Source organism: Choloepus didactylus, chromosome 9, assembly GCF_015220235.1.
Source record: "Choloepus didactylus isolate mChoDid1 chromosome 9, mChoDid1.pri, whole genome shotgun sequence".
Taxonomy (NCBI): Eukaryota; Metazoa; Chordata; class Mammalia; order Pilosa; family Megalonychidae; genus Choloepus; species Choloepus didactylus.
In genome coordinates, this window is record NC_051315.1 from 93908182 (window position 1) to 93924431 (window position 16250).

General features: G+C 38.2%; 1 protein-coding gene across 1 annotated transcript in view; it reads left to right on the forward strand.

Annotated features, from left to right (window-relative positions):
- The window catches only part of CDK15 (cyclin dependent kinase 15), a 93270-nt gene that overhangs the window by 32486 nt on the left and 44534 nt on the right, over positions 1-16250 (forward strand). The window contains exon 8 of the mRNA XM_037849684.1: positions 703-823. Within this exon, the coding sequence (XP_037705612.1) occupies positions 703-823 (121 nt within the window). The remainder of the gene's footprint in view (positions 1-702; positions 824-16250) is intronic.

Genomic DNA, 16250 nt, shown 5'->3' on the forward strand with positions numbered 1-16250 from the left:
AAACTAGTTCCATCTGAGCTGAGAGACTACTTCTCTCTGTTTAATAGATGTTAAATGGTGGTACTTTAGCAATAGTACTTTATTCTGAGATAGCCACTTTCATCCTAACATGGAAGCCTTGACAGACATTTATTTATCAATTTCTCACAACAGTGAACTCATCTGTTGACATCTTTTACAACTATATAGACCATGTGATCCCATGAGATAAGCAGCTAATGGAAAAGTAAACTCATTTGCAGAAGAATGCTTGAGAAAGACTTATCTTAAGAAAGCCTTACCAAACTAACTAATTTAGATTAGCAGTTCCCACCCTTTACTACTAAACTGGAGTTCCTGAACTGCAAAAATGAAGGGCAACCTTATTAGTAGGGAAAGATTCCAGTACTATATCAGACATCCAAAATTACAGAGGCTTAAACATGCTAGATGTTCATCTCACGTGGGCAAGAACTTAGCCACGTGGCCATACCTAGCTGCCAGGAAGGCCACATCTAGCTGCAAAGCAGGCCCAAAATTGAGAAATTCACTTGATGATGTGGAACAAAAGGACAATTGATTAGTTCTATTAAAAACACCCATAGTTTGTATATTGTTTTTAAAAGGTTGTTTATCAGTTATACTCTCCCCGGCAGAAGGCACCACAGTGGCTCTGTAGGAAGTCCCAGAACAAAGGGCTCTGAGCTTTTCTCCTTTGAGCAGGTCTTGCTCGGGCTAAGTCCATTCCCAGCCAGACATACTCTTCGGAAGTCGTGACCCTGTGGTACCGCCCTCCTGATGCCTTGCTGGGAGCCACTGAATATTCTTCAGAGCTGGATATATGGTAAGAGTTAGTATTGAGAAATTGAAGAAAATGTGTCATCCTATCCATAAGTGTTGCTTTATCACCTGTATTACTTTTTTTTTAATTAGAGAATTTGCAGATTGACAGAAATATCATGCAGAAAATACAGAGTTCCCATATGCCTCTCCCCATTTTTAACATTTTGCATTAGTGTGGTTCCTTGGTTACAACTGATGAAGGAATATTATTATAATTGTGATATTAACTATAGTTTATAGTTTACATTAGGGTTCACTATTTGTGTTGTCAAGTCCTATGGTGGATTTTTGTCGTTGTTAATTTTTATTCTAGTAACATATATACCACCTAAAATTTCCCCTTTTAACCACATTCACATATATAATTCAGTGGTGTTAATTACATTCACAGTGTTGTTACCGTCACCACTGTATCTTACCAAAACCTTTCTATCACCCCACACAGAAACTCTGCACCCTTTAAGAGTTAACTCCCCATTCTCTACCCTCCCCAGCCCCTGTATTCTATTTTCTGACTCTATGAATTTGCTTATTCTAATTATTTAATATCAGTGAGATCATACAATATTTGCCCTTTTGTGCCCGCCTAATTTCATGCAACATGATGTCTTCAAGGTTCATTCATGTTGTCCCATGTATCAGAACTTTGTTCCTTTTCACAACTGAATAATGTTCCATTATATGGATATACTACTTTTTGTCTATCTATTCCTCTGTTGATGGATACTTGGGTTGCTTCTATCACTTTGCAATTGTGAAAATTGCTGCTGTGAATATTGGTGTGCAAGTATCTGTTTGAACCTGCTTTGAATTCTTTGGGTATGTACTTAGAAGTGGGATTCCCAGATCATATGTAATTCTATATACGTACTTAATTTTCTGAGGAAACACCAAACTGTCTTCCATGGTGGCTGTACCATTTTACATTCCCACCAACAATGAATGAGTGTTCCTATTTCTCCACATCCCTTCCGACGTTTGTTATTTTCAGGTTTTTTTGTAGTAGCCATTCTAGTCAGTGTGAAGTGGTATCTCATTGTCATTTGCTTTATATTTCCCTGATAGCTAAAGATGTTGAACATCTTTTCATGTCTTTTTGGCCATTATATATCTTCTTTGGAGACATCTCTATTCAAATATTTTGCCACTTTTTAATTGGGTTGTTTGTCTTTTTGTTGTTTAGTTGTGTGATTTCTTTGTAAATTCTGGATATTAAACCCTTATCAGATACTTGGTTTCCAAATATTTTCTCCCATTGTTGTCATTTTACTTTCATGATGAAGTCCTTTGATGCACAAAAGTTTTTAATTTTGATGAAGTTGCACTGATTTATTTTTTTCTTTTGTTGCTCAGGCTTTTGATGTAAAATCTAAGAAACCATTGCCTAATGTGAGGTCCTGAAGATGCTTCCCACATTTTCTTCCAGGAGTTTTATAGTCCTGGTTTTTGTATTTCAGTCTTTGATTTATTTTGAGTTAATTTTTGTATATGGTGTGAGGTAGGGGTCCACCTTCATTCTTTTGCCTATTTTTCACCATTTGTTGAGGAGACTATTCCTTCCAAATTGAGTGGACTTGGCACTCTTGTCAAAAATCAATTGGCCACAGATATGAGGGTGTATCTCTGAGCTCTCAATTTGATTCCATTGGTCTATAACTCTGTCTTTGTTACAGTGCCATGCTGTTTTTGACCATTGGAGCTTTGTAGCAAATTTTTAAATCAGTAAGTGTGAGTCTTCCAACTTCATTCTTATTTTTAAAGATGTTTTTGGCTATTTGGGGCCCCTTACTCTTCCATATAAATTTGATGATTGGCTTTTCCATTTCTTCAAAGGTGTACTTTTTAAATAATAGCCCTAAAAGAATAATCACTTACACCTGTATACAGAAACATAAAGTGCTTTCAAATACATATCTCTTTGGAATTTTGCAGTTATTTGACAAGTTTTTGCAGTTAAAGAAACTGAGACCCAGAGAGATCTTGCCCTTGGCGTCATCTGAATTCCAAGCTCCCTCACCACACCCCTCCTCCTAGGTCTTCTCTTCAGTCCTTTATCTTTTCTCCTCTTTGGCATCTTTTCCTCAGAGAAACACATACACACCTCCAAACCACAGATACACACACATACACACACACATCTGTGCATGCATATGCTCACGCATGTCTAACATGGTTCAGAACCTGATGAAAAGGTATGAAGATCAAGATTCAGGAGACCTGATTTTCATGCCAATTCCTTTTCTAATTTATTGCTCTTGATTATGTTATCTTGAAAAGTCATTGTGCTGGTTTGAATGTATTATGTCCCCCAGAAAAAGCCATATTCTTTGATGCAATCTTGTGGGGCAGACATAATAGTGGGGATTAAGTTGGAACGTTTGGATTAGGTTGTTTGCATGGAGATGCGCCCCACCCAACTGTAGATGATAACTGATGGGATATTTCCATGGAGGCATGGCCCCACCCATTCAGGGTGTGCCTTGATCAGTGGAGCCATATAAATGAGCTGACTCAAAGAGAAGGAACTCAGTGCAGCTGTGAGTGACGTTTTGAAGAGGAGCAAGCTTGCTAGAGAGGAACGTCCTGGGAGAAAGCCATTTTGAAACCAGAACTTTGGAGCAGACGCCAGCCACATGCCTTCCCAGCTAACAGAAGTTTTCTGGACGCCATTGGCCATCCTCCAGTGAAGGTACCCGATTACTGATGTGTTACCTTGGACACTTTATGGCCTTAAGACTGTAACTATGTAGCCAAATAAACCCCCTTTTTATAAAAGCCAATCCATCTCTGGTGTGTTGCATTCTGCAGCATTAGCAAACTAGAACAGTCATGTAACCTCTTTGTGTCTTCATTTTAAAAATGAGAATAAAAACTTTTCCCATGAGGGGTCCAATGGGACTGTAGTTCAAGGGTACTAACCAGACAAGTGCTATTGAGTAGAATAACATAGTTGGAGAGTCTCTCAGATTCATGGGGTATAGCAGCGAGCATGGGGTCTCAGGCACTCATTGTCCTAGTACATTAACGTTCCTAGAGATATCCAAGCCATTTCGGGGCCTCAATTAGATGTGTGGTGACTTTGCAGACTTTGCACTCCTCAAAGGAATGCTTTAAGTAGAAAATGTAATAAATTATGTGGCCCTCTTTTGGTTCCTTAGAATAAAGGGGTTGTATAAACAGAAGGCCCTGTTTTTTAAAAATCAATAATAGTTTGGTTTTTTTGTGGGTTTTTTTTGTTTTGTTTTGTTTTTAAATTCTACATCTGTGCCCTGAAAGCCTAAACTAAGCTTTGGATTTCTCGATTCTTAATTTCCTAATTGAGAAAGTTTGCAGAAAAATTTCCTCCAGTGTATCTGAAATCATTGATTTCCTAATACCTGGTATCACTTCTAGAAATATCACCTGCTAGTCAAAACCCTTCTGAAACTTGTCAGCTCACACTTCTCTGCACTGTCACTTCAAAGGCCCACACTACAGCAGGCTGTGGCTTTCTTAGCTCTTAAAACAATCCTTTCCTAAGTTGTATTTCTCAGGCGGGGTGAAACTTCTACCCATCACTTTATAACTTTGTTTTATTATGGAACATTTAAAACATTCAAAAATACACATAATATATATGCAGATGAGTGGTTCTCAACCAAGGCCGATTTTGCTCCCAGGGGACATCTGGCAATATCTGGAGACACTGTTGTCTCAGCTGCTGGGGGTTGCTACTGGCATCTAGTGAGTAAAGGCCAAGGATGCTGCTAAACGTCCTACAATGCAAAGGACAGTTCCCCACAATAAAGTTCTATCCAGCCTGTTTTAGTTTCTAGGTGCCAAAGCAACTACCATACAATGGGTTGGCTTAAACAATGAGAATTTATTGGCTTTTTTTTTCATTCAATGCATTTCCAAGATTCATCCATGTTGATCTGTGGAGCTACAATTTATTTCTTGTTGATGAATATTTCAGTTATTTAGTTAGTTTTTGTTTGGTTTTGTTGGTTTCACTATTATGAACATTCTTGGTATTCATATTTAAGGACTTCTCTAGGGTACTAACCTAGGAGTAGAATTGGCTGTGTCACAGAGTATGTGAATGTTCAATTTCATAAGATGGTATCAAATTATTTTCCAAAATGATAGCTACAAATTATATACCAGCGGTGTATATTATAGTCACATTATATACATCCTCACCAACTTTATACTATCAGATTTCTTAATTTGCTAATCAAGGGGGTAGAATGGTATCTCATGTTGTAGTCTTAATTTGCATTTCCCAAATTACTAATGACATCGGACATCCTTTTATGAATTGTTTTCCATTTGTGTTTTCTCTTTCATTAAATACCTATTTGTGAAAAGAGAGAAATGCCCAGAGAAGCAAGAAGGACCCACAGGAGCTGAGAGAGAGAGAGCCATTGAAACCAGAAAGCAGGAGAGAAGGACCAGCAGACATCGCCATGTGCCTTCCCATGTGATGGAGGAACCCAGGATGCAGCAGCCTTTCTTCAGAGAAGTTATTGATATGAAATTTGGACCTGGAGTTTCCAAGTTACATTAAGAACATAAAGAAGGAAAAGAAAAGGCAGTCAGAGAAGCAAGAGAAAATGGGAAATCTTTAGTTTTCTAGAAATGGGAAAAGGGACAATCCCACCTGTTTCTACAAAAAATTGTGTCCAATATATGCCTGATAGACAATAAAAAGTCTTTAAGAGGAAAGTAGGTAGAAAGCCAGGAACTGCGTGGACTGGACACCACAGAGCAATCTGACTTTGGGCATACTTCATACAACACTCATGAAAACGTGGAACTGCTGAGATCAGCGAAATCTGTAAGTTTTTGCGGCCAGGGGACCTGCGCCCCTCCCTGCCAGGCTCAGTCCCGTGGGAGGAGGGGCTTTCAGCTCCGGGAAGGAGAAGGGAGAACTGCAGTGGCAGCCCTTATCGGAAACTCATTCTGCTGATCCAAACTCCAACCATAGATAGACGGAGACCAGACACCAGAGAATCTGAGAGCAGCCAGCCCAGCAGAGAGGAGACAGGCATAGAAAAAAAACAACACGAAAAACTCCAAAATAAAAGCGGAGGATTTTTGGAGTTCTGGTGAACATAGAAAGGGGAAGGGCAGAGCTCAGGCCCGAGCTCAGGCCCTGAGGCGCATATGCAAATCCCGAAGAAAAGCTGATCTCTCTGCCCTGTGGACCTTTCCTTAATGGCCCTGGTTGCTTTGTCTCTTAGCATTTCAATAACCCATTAGATCTCTGAGGAGGGCCCTTTTTTTTTTTTTTTTTTTAATCCTTTTTTCTTTTTCTAAAACAATTACTCTAAGAAGCCCAATACAGAAAGCTTCAAAGACTTGCAATTTGGGCAGGTCAAGTCAAGAGCAGAACTAGGAGAGCTCTGAGACAAAACGCAATAATCCAGTGGCTGAGAAAATTCACTAAACACCACAACTTCCCAAGAAAAGGGGGGTGTCCGCTCACAGCCATCATCCTGGTGGACAGGAAACACTCCTGCCCATCGCCAGCCCCATAGCCCAGAGCTGCCCCAGACAACCCAGTGTGACGGAAGTGCTTCAAATAACAGGCACACACCACAAAATTGGGTGTGGACATTAGCCTTCCCTGCAACCTCAGCTGATTGTCCCAGAGTTGGGAAGGTAGAGCAGTGTGAATTAACAAAGCCCCATTCAGCCATCATTTCAGCAGACTGGGAGCCTCCCTACACAGCCCAGCAGCCCAGAACTGCCCTGGGGGGACGGCACTCACCTGTGACATAGCACAGTCATCCCTCAACAGAGGACCCGGGGTGCACGGCCTGGAAGAGGGGCCCACTTGCAAGTCTCAGGAGCCATACGCCAATACCAAGGACTTGTGGGTCAGTGGCAGAGACAAACTGTGGCAGGACTGAACTGAAGGATTAGACTATTGCAGTAGCTTTAAAACTCTAGGATCACCAGGGAGATTTGATTGTTAGAGCCACCCCCCCCCTCCCTGACTGCCCAGAAACACGCCCCATATACAGGGCAGGCAACACCAACTACACACGCAAGCTTGGTACACCAATTGGACCCCACAAGACTCACTCCCCCACTCACCAAAAAGGCTAAGCAGGGGAGAACTGGCTTGTGGAGAACAGGTGGCTCGTGGACACCACCTGCTGGTTAGTTAGAGAAAGTGTACTCCATGAAGCTGTAGATCTGATAAATTAGAGATAAGAACTTCAATTGGTCTACAAATCCGAAAAGAACCCTATCAAGTTCAGCAAATGCCACGAGGCCAAAAACAACAGAAAATTATAAAGCATATGAAAAAACCAGACGATATGGATAACCCAAGCCCAAGGACCCAAATCAAAAGTTCAGAAGAGACACAGCACCTAGAGCAGCTACTCAAAGAACTAAAGATGAACAATGAGACCATAGTACGGGAGACAAAGGAAATCAAGAAGACCCTAGAAGAGCATAAAGAAGACATTGCAAGACTAAATAAAAAAATGGATGATCTTATGGAAATTAAAGAAACTGTTGACCAAATTAAAAAGATTCTGGACACTCATAGTACAAGACTAGAGGAAGTTGAACAACGAATCAGTGACCTCGAAGATGACAGAATGGAAAATTAAAGCATAAAAGAAAGAATGGGGAAAAAAATTGAAAAAATCAAAACGGACCTCAGGGATATGATAGATAATATGAAACGTCCGAATATAAGACTCATTGGTGTCCCAGAAGGGGAAGAAAAGGGTAAAGGTCTAGGAAGAGTATTCAAAGAAATTGTTGGGGAAAACTTCCCAAATCTTCTAAACAACATAAATACACAAATCATAAATGCTCAGCGAACCCCAAATAGAATAAATCCAAATAAACCCACTCCGAGCATATACTGATCACACTGTCAAACACAGAAGAGAAGGAGCAAGTTCTGAAAGCAGCAAGAGAAAACCAATTGACCACATACAAAGGAAACAGCATAAGACTAAGTAGTGACTACTCAGCAGCCACCATGGAGGCGAGAAGGCAGTGGCACGATATATTTAAAATTCTGAGTGAGAAAAATTTCCAGCCAAGAATACTTTATCCAGCAAAGCTCTCCTTCAAATTTGAGGGAGAGCTTAAATTTTTCACAGACAAACAAATGCTGAGAGAATTTGCTAACAAGAGACCTGCCCTACTGGAGATACTAAAGGGAGCCCTACAGACAGAGAAACAAAGAAAGGACAGAGAGACTTGGAGAAAGGTTCAGTACTAAAGAGATTCGGTATGGGTACAATAAAGGATATTAATAGACAGAGGGGAAAAATATGACAAACATAAACCAAAGGATAAGATGGCTGATTCAAGAAATGCCTTCACGGTTATAACGTTGAATGTAAATGGATTAAACTCCCCAATTAAAAGATACAGATTCGCAGAATGGATAAAAAAAATGAACCATCAATATGTTGCATACAAGAGACTCATCTTAGACACAGGGACACAAAGAAACTGAAAGTGAAAGGATGGAAAAAAATATTTCATGCAAGCTACAGCCAAAAGAAAGCAGGTGTAGCAATATTAATCTCAGATAAAATAGACTTCAAATGCAGGGATGTTTTGAGAGACAAAGAAGGCCACTACATACTAATAAAAGGGGCAATTCAGCAAGAAGAAATAACAATCGTAAATGTCTATGCACCCAATCAAAGTGCCACAAAATACATGAGAGAAACACTGGCAAAACTAAAGGAAGCAATTGATGTTTCCACAATAATTGTGGGAGACTTCAACACATCACTCTCTCCTAGAGACAGATCAACCAGACAGAAGACCAAAAAGGAAATTGAAAACCTAAACAATCTGATAAATGAATTAGATTTAACAGACATATACAGGACATTACATCCCAAATCACCAGGATACACATACTTTTCTAGTGCTCACGGAACTTTCTCCAGAATAGATCATATGCTGGGACATAAAACAAGCCTCAGTAAATTTAAAAAGATTGAAATTATTCAAAGCACATTCTCTGACCACATTGGAATACAATTAGAAGTCAATAACCATCAGAGACTTAGAAAATTAACAAATACCTGGAGTTTAAACAACACACTCCTAAACAATCAGTGGGTTAAAGAAGAAATAGCAAGAGAAATTGCTAAATATATAGAGACGAATGAAAATGAGAACACAACATACCAAAACCTATGGGATGCAGCAAAAGCAGTGCTAAGGGGGAAATTTATAGCACTAAACACATATATTAAAAAGGAAGAAAGAGCCAAAACCAAAGAACTAATGGATCAACTGAAGAAGCTAGAAAATGAACAGCAAACCAATCCTAAACCAAGTACAAGAAAAGAAATAACAAGGATTAAAGCAGAAATAAATGACATAGAGAACAAAAAAACAATAGAGAGGATAAATATCACCAAAAGTTGGTTCTTTGAGAAGATCAACAAGTTTGACAGGCCCCTAGCTAGACTGACAAAATCAAAAAGAGAGAAGACCCATATAAACAAAATAATGAATGAAAAAGGTGACATAACTGCAGATCCTGAAGAAATTAAAAAAATTATAAGAGGATACTATGAACAACTGTATGGCAACAAACTGGATAATGTAGAGGAAATGGACAATTTCCTGGAAACATATGAACAACCTAGACTGACCAGACAAGAAATAGAAGACCTCAACCAACCTATCACAAGCAAAGAGATCCAATCAGTCATCAAAAATCTTCCCACAAATAAATGCCCAGGGCCAGATGGCTTCACAGGGGAATTCTACCAAACTTTCCAGAAAGAACTGACACCAATCCTACTCAAACTCTTTCAAAACATTGAAGAAAATGGAACACTACCTAACTCATTTTATGAAGCCAACATCAATCTAATACCAAAACCAGGCAAAGATGCTACAAAAAAGGAAAACTACCGGCCAATCTCCCTAATGAATATAGATGCAAAAATCCTCAACAAAATACTTGCAAATCGAATCCAAAGACACATTAAAAAAATCATACACCATGACCAAGTGGGGTTCATTCCAGGCATGCAAGGATGGTTCAACATAAGAAAATCAATCAATGTATTACAACACATTAACAAGTCAAAAGGGAAAAATCAATTGATCATCTCAATAGATGCTGAAAAAGCATTTGACAAAATCCAACATCCATTTTTGATAAAAACACTTCAAAAGGTAGGAATTGAAGGAAACTTCCTCAACATGATAAAGAGCATATATGAAAAACCCACAGCCAGCATAGTACTCAATGGTGAGAGACTGAAAGCCTTCCCTCTAAGATCAGGAACAAGACAAGGATGCCCGCTGTCACCACTGTTATTCAACATTGTGCTGGAAGTGCTAGCCAGGGCAATCCGGCAAGACAAAGAAATAAAAGGCATCCAAATTGGAAAAGAAGAAGTAAAACTGTCATTGTTTGCAGATGATATGATCTTATATCTGGAAAACCCTGAGAAATCGACTATACAGCTACTAGAGCTAATAAACAAATTTAGCAAAGTAGCGGGATACAAGATTAATGCACATAAGTCAGTAATGTTTCTATATGCTAGAAATGAACAAACTGAAGAGACACTCAAGAAAAAGATACCATTTTCAATAGCAACTAAAAAAACCAAGTACCTAGGAATAAACTTAACCAAAGATGTAAAAGACCTATACAAAGAAAACTACATAACTCTACTAAAAGAAATAGAAGGGGACCTTAGAAGATGGAAAAATATTCCATGTTCATGGATAGGAAGACTAAATGTCATTAAGATGTCAATTCTACCCAAACTCATCTACAGATTCAATGCAATCCCAATCAAAATTCCAACAACCTACTTTGCAGACTTGGAAAAGCTAGTTATCAAATTTATTTGGAAAGGGAAGATGCCTCGAATTGCTAAAGACACTCTAAAAAAGAAAAATGAAGTGGGAGGACTTACACTCCCTGACTTTGAAGCTTATTATAAAGCCACAGTTGCCAAAACAGCATGGTACTGGCACAAAGATAGACATATAGATCAATGGAATCGAATTGAGAATTCAGAGATAGACCCTCAGATCTATGGCCGACTGATCTTTGATAAGGCCCCCAAAGTCACTGAACTGAGCCATAATGGTCTTTTCAACAAATGGGGCTGGGAGAGTTGGATATCCATATCCAAAAGAATGAAAGAGGACCCCTACCTCACCCCCTACACAAAAATTAACTCAAAATGGACCAAAGATCTCAATATAAAAGAAAGTACCATAAAACTCCTAGAAGATAATGTAGGAAAACATCTTCAAGACCTTGTATTAGGCGGCCACTTCCTAGACTTTACACCCAAAGCACAAGCAACAAAAGAGAAAATAGATAAATGGGAACTCCTCAAGCTTAGAAGTTTCTGCACCTCAAAGGAATTTCTCAAAAAGGTAAAGAGGCAGCCAACTCAATGGGAAAAAATTTTTGGAAACCATGTATCTGACAAAAGACTGATATCTTGCATATATAAAGAAATCCTACAACTCAATGACAGTAGTACAGTCGGCCCAATTATAAAATGGGCAAAAGATATGAAAAGACAGTTCTCTGAAGAGGAAATACAAATGGCCAAGAAACACATGAAAAAATGTTCAGCTTCACTAGCTATTAGAGAGATGCAAACTAAGACCACAATTAGATACCATCTAATACCGGTTAGAATGGCTGCCATTAAACAAACAGGAAACTACAAATGCTGGAGGGGATGTGGAGAAATTGGAACTCTTATTCATTGTTGGTGGGACTGTATAATGGTTCAGCCACTCTGGAAGTCAGTCTGGCAGTTCCTTAGAAAACTAGATATAGAGTTACCATTCGATCCAGCGATTGCACTTCTCGGTGTATACCCGGAAGTTCGGAAAGCAGTGACACGAACAGGTATCTGCACGCCAATGTTCATAGCAGCATTATTCACAATTGCCAAGAGATGGAAACAACCCAAATGTCCTTCAACAGATGAGTGGATAAATAAAATGTGGTATATACACACGATGGAATACTACGCGGCAGTAAGAAGGAACGATCTCGTGAAACATATGACAACATGGATGAACCTTGAAGACATAATGCTGAGCGAAATAAGCCAGGCACAAAAAGAGAAATATTATATGCTACCACTAATGTGAACTTTGAAAAATGTAAAACAAATGGTTTTTAATGTAGAATGTAGGGGAACTAGCAATAGAGAGCAATTAAGGAAAGGGGAACAATAATCCAAGAAGAACAGATAAGTTATTTAACGTTCTGGGGATGCCCAGGAATGACTATGGTCTGTTAATTTCTGATGGATATAGTAGGAGCAAGTTCACAGAAATGTTGCTATATTAGGTAACTTTCTTGGGGTAAAGTAGGAACATGTTGGAAGTTAAGCAGTTATCTTAGGTTAGTTGTCTTTTTCTTACTCCCTTGTTATGGTCTCTTTGAAATGTTCTTTTATTGTATGTTTGTTTTCTTTTTAACTTTTTTTTTTCATACAGTTGATTTAAAAAAGAAGGGAAAGTTAAAAAAAAAAAAAAAAAGAAAAACAAGGCAAAAAAAAGATGTAGTGCCCCCTTGAGGAGCCTGTGGAGAATGCAGGGGTATTTGCCTACCCCACCTCCATGGTTGCTAACATGACCACAGACATAGGGGACTGGTGGTTTGATGGGTTGAGCCCTCTACCACAGGTTTTACCCTTGGGAAGACGGTTGCTGCAAAGGAGAGGCTAGGCCTCCCTGTGGTTGTGCCTAAGAGCCTCCTCCCGAATGCCTCTTTGTTGCTCAGATGTGGCCCTGTCTCTGTAGCTAAGCCAACTTGAAAGGTGAAATCACTGCCCTCCCCCCGACGTGGGATCAGACACCCAGGGGAGTGAATCTCCCTGGCAACATGGAATATGACTCCCGGGGAGGAATGTAGACCTGGCATCGTGGGACGGAGAACATCTTCTTGACCAAAAGGGGGATGTGAAGGGAAATGAAATAAGCTTCAGTGGCAGAGAGATTCCAAAAGGAGCCGAGAGGTCACTCTGGTGGGCACTCTTATGTACACTTTAGACAATCCTTTTTAGGTTCTAAAGAATTGGGGTAGCTGGTGGTGGATACCTGAAACTATCAAACTACAACCCAGAACCCATGAATCTCGAAGACAGTTGTATAAAAATGTAGCTTATGAGGGGTGACAATGGGATTGGGAAAGCCATAAGGACCACACTCCACTTTGTCTAGTTTATGGATGGATGAGTAGAAAAATAGGGGAAGGAAACAAACAGACAAAGGTACCCAGTGTTCTTTTTTACTTCAATTGCTCTTTTTCACTCTAATTATTATTCTTGTTATTTTTGTGTGTGTGCTAATGAAGGTGTCAGGGATTGATTTGGGTGATGAATGTACCACTATGTAATGGTACTGTAAACAATCGAAAGTACGATTTGTTTTGTATGACTGCGTGGTATGTGAATATATCTCAATAAAATGAAGATTAAAAAAAAAAATACCTATTTGTATCTTTTGCCCATTTTCTGTCTCATATTGGCAACAACATCCCACTTTTCTGGAATTCTTGTTTTGTCTTCAGTGTTTTCCTTTCCAGTTGTGCTGGCTTCCTCTCCTTCTTATTCTGGATGCTAATCTGTTATCTATTATGTGTATTGTAAGTAGCCTTCCCAGTTCATGGCTTATGTCATATTTTTATCTTGTCTTTTTCAATGAAAGTTCTTAACTTTAATATTGCTGACTTTATCAGTCTGTTTTTTCATGGTTAGCCATTTTTGTTGCTTGTTTAAAAATTCTTCCCTTACCACCAACCAATCCACTGACCTACTCTCTGCAAGTCACCCAACCTTGAAATGCTTAAATTAAATCATAGTGCGATTTACCTGGAATGTGTGATATATTATGTTCCCTAAATTTTAAATCCTTTATATGCCTCCCAAGAAGCTTTGTGATTTAGAAAACCACAGAAGGAAAACTGAAGACAAAACAAGAATTCCAGAAAAGTGGGATGTTGTTGCCAATATGAGACAGTAAAGGGAACTTTAAAATATATTTTGAATAAGAACACTCAGTTATATATTCTTGTTTATTGCCTCTGTACTTCATGTATGAGTAAATAACACTATCCAATTATAAATAATGGAAAAGATATGAAATAAAAAATCATTCCAAATTAAAAAGAGAATCCTTCCCTCCTTGATATCAGAAACATATTGTCCAATATATAATTTTAAAAGTTGTTAAGTGTTTTCCTTTCACCTTAAGTCTTTAATACATTGGGAATTGACTTTGTATTTGCTAACCATTCATCTCATTCCACTTTCCTAAGTGATCTATTAAGTCAAATCTCTAATATGTCAAATCCATAAATGCATAGGTGTTTCTGGGCTCTCTATTCTGTTCCACTGGGGTCAGTTTGTCTGTCCCTGTACCAAAGCCCCACTGTACTAATTTCTACAGCTTTATAATAATACTTGATATCTCTTAAGACAAATATCCCCACCCACTTCACCATCATCTTCTTCAGGAGTGTTTTGGCTATTTTCCCCCTTTGACAGTTTTAAATATAAATTTTAGTTTTGGTGTTTCAAGTTTCATGAACATTTCTAGTGGGATTTTCATTGGAATTGCAGTGAAATTGCAGAGCATTCTGAGGATAATTAACATCTCTGTAATACTGTCTTCCGAATTTTGAACATGGTATATCCCTGCATCTGTTTCATCTTCTTTAATGCCTTTTATTAAAGTCATAATTTTCTCCCTAAGGTCCTACACATTGTATTTTAGATTTATTCCTAGATACAATATTTTTACTACTATTGTAGATTAAAGGAGACTAAAGAGACTTGTCAACTAAAGCATAAGGTCCTAGATTGGATCCTGGGGGAAAACGGAGCTATTAAGAACATTATTGGGGCAATAGGTAAAATTTAAATAGCAACTGTGAATCTGATTAGAGTATTGAATCACAGTCAAATTTCCTGATTCTGATCAGTGTTCTGAGCCTATATAGAGAATACCCTGTTTTTAGAAAATATACATGGAAGGATTTAGAGGTGAAGAGTCATAATATCTGCAACTTACTATCTAATGCTTCAGAAAATAAGACAGGTAGAATGTTGACATGAAAGTGACAAAACATCAACAATTGGTGAATGTGGGTGAAAGGTATAAGAGTTCTTTCTACTGTGTTTGCACCTTTTCTGTAAGTTTGAAATTATATAAAAATGAAACATTACCAAAAAATTAAAGATAATGTGAGAAGCACTGGCCTACCATATGATGGTGTTTATTTGCATGTGTTTGGGGAGAATGTGTTTCCTAGTTGTTGGGTGCAGAATTTTTTGTTGTTGTTTTTTCTAAAATGGTTTTATTCACACACAGTACAGTCCATCCAAAGTGTACAGTCAGTGGCCTCTTGGTATATACTGACTGTACACAGAGTTGTGCTTTCATTACCACACTCAATTTGAGGACATTCTCATTTCTCCAAAAAGAAAAATCCCATACCTCCTATATCTTCCTATTATTCACACTTTGCATAGGTATGGTACCCTTGTTATAACTGATGAAAGAATATTACAATATTACTGTCAACTATAGTCCATAGTTTGCATTTGTTGTACTTTTTCCCATATACCACCCTATTATTAACACCTTGTAATAATGACATACATTTATTCTAGTTCATGGAAGAACATTCTTATATTTGTACTATAAATCACAGTCTTTGTCCACCACAGGACTCACTGTCTTATACAGTCCCATGTTTTATCCTCAGCTTTTCTACTAGTGACATACACGGCCCTAAACTTCCCTTTTCAACCACAGTCACACCCATAATTTGCCACTGTTAATTATCACCTCTGTCCATTTCCAAATCTTTACAATCAACCTTATTGAAAATTCTGGGTGCAGGGTTTAATATATGTCAAAAATTCAATTGTGCTATCCAAGTCTTCCTTATCATTTTTGTCTGCTTAACCTGTCAGTGAAAAGTATGTTGAAATTTCACACTGTTATTGATTCATCATAATTCTATCCTTTTTTGCTTGCTATGCTTTGAAGCTATTTTAATTAAAGGCAAATAAATTTAAACTGCTCATTATTCCATCTTACACTTTAGACCTTAGTTGTGGAATAATTTTTCTTCTGAGGTAAATCTTTTAGAATTTTCTTTAGAGTAGGCTTGTTGGTGACAAACACTGTTTTTGTTTTTTTGAAGATAAATCCTCATTGTTGAAAGGTGGTTTTCCTGGGGATGTAATTCTAGATTGACAACTGTTTTCCCTCAGAACTTTGAAGATACAATTCTCCTGGACTCTGTTCTCCACTGTTGCTTTAGAGGCATTGGCTTTTAGCCTAATTATCCTTTCTTTACAGAAATCTTTCATTTCTCTCTGGTTGCTCTTAAGATTCTTTTATTTGCCTTTGTTAGTTTGTAGTTTTCA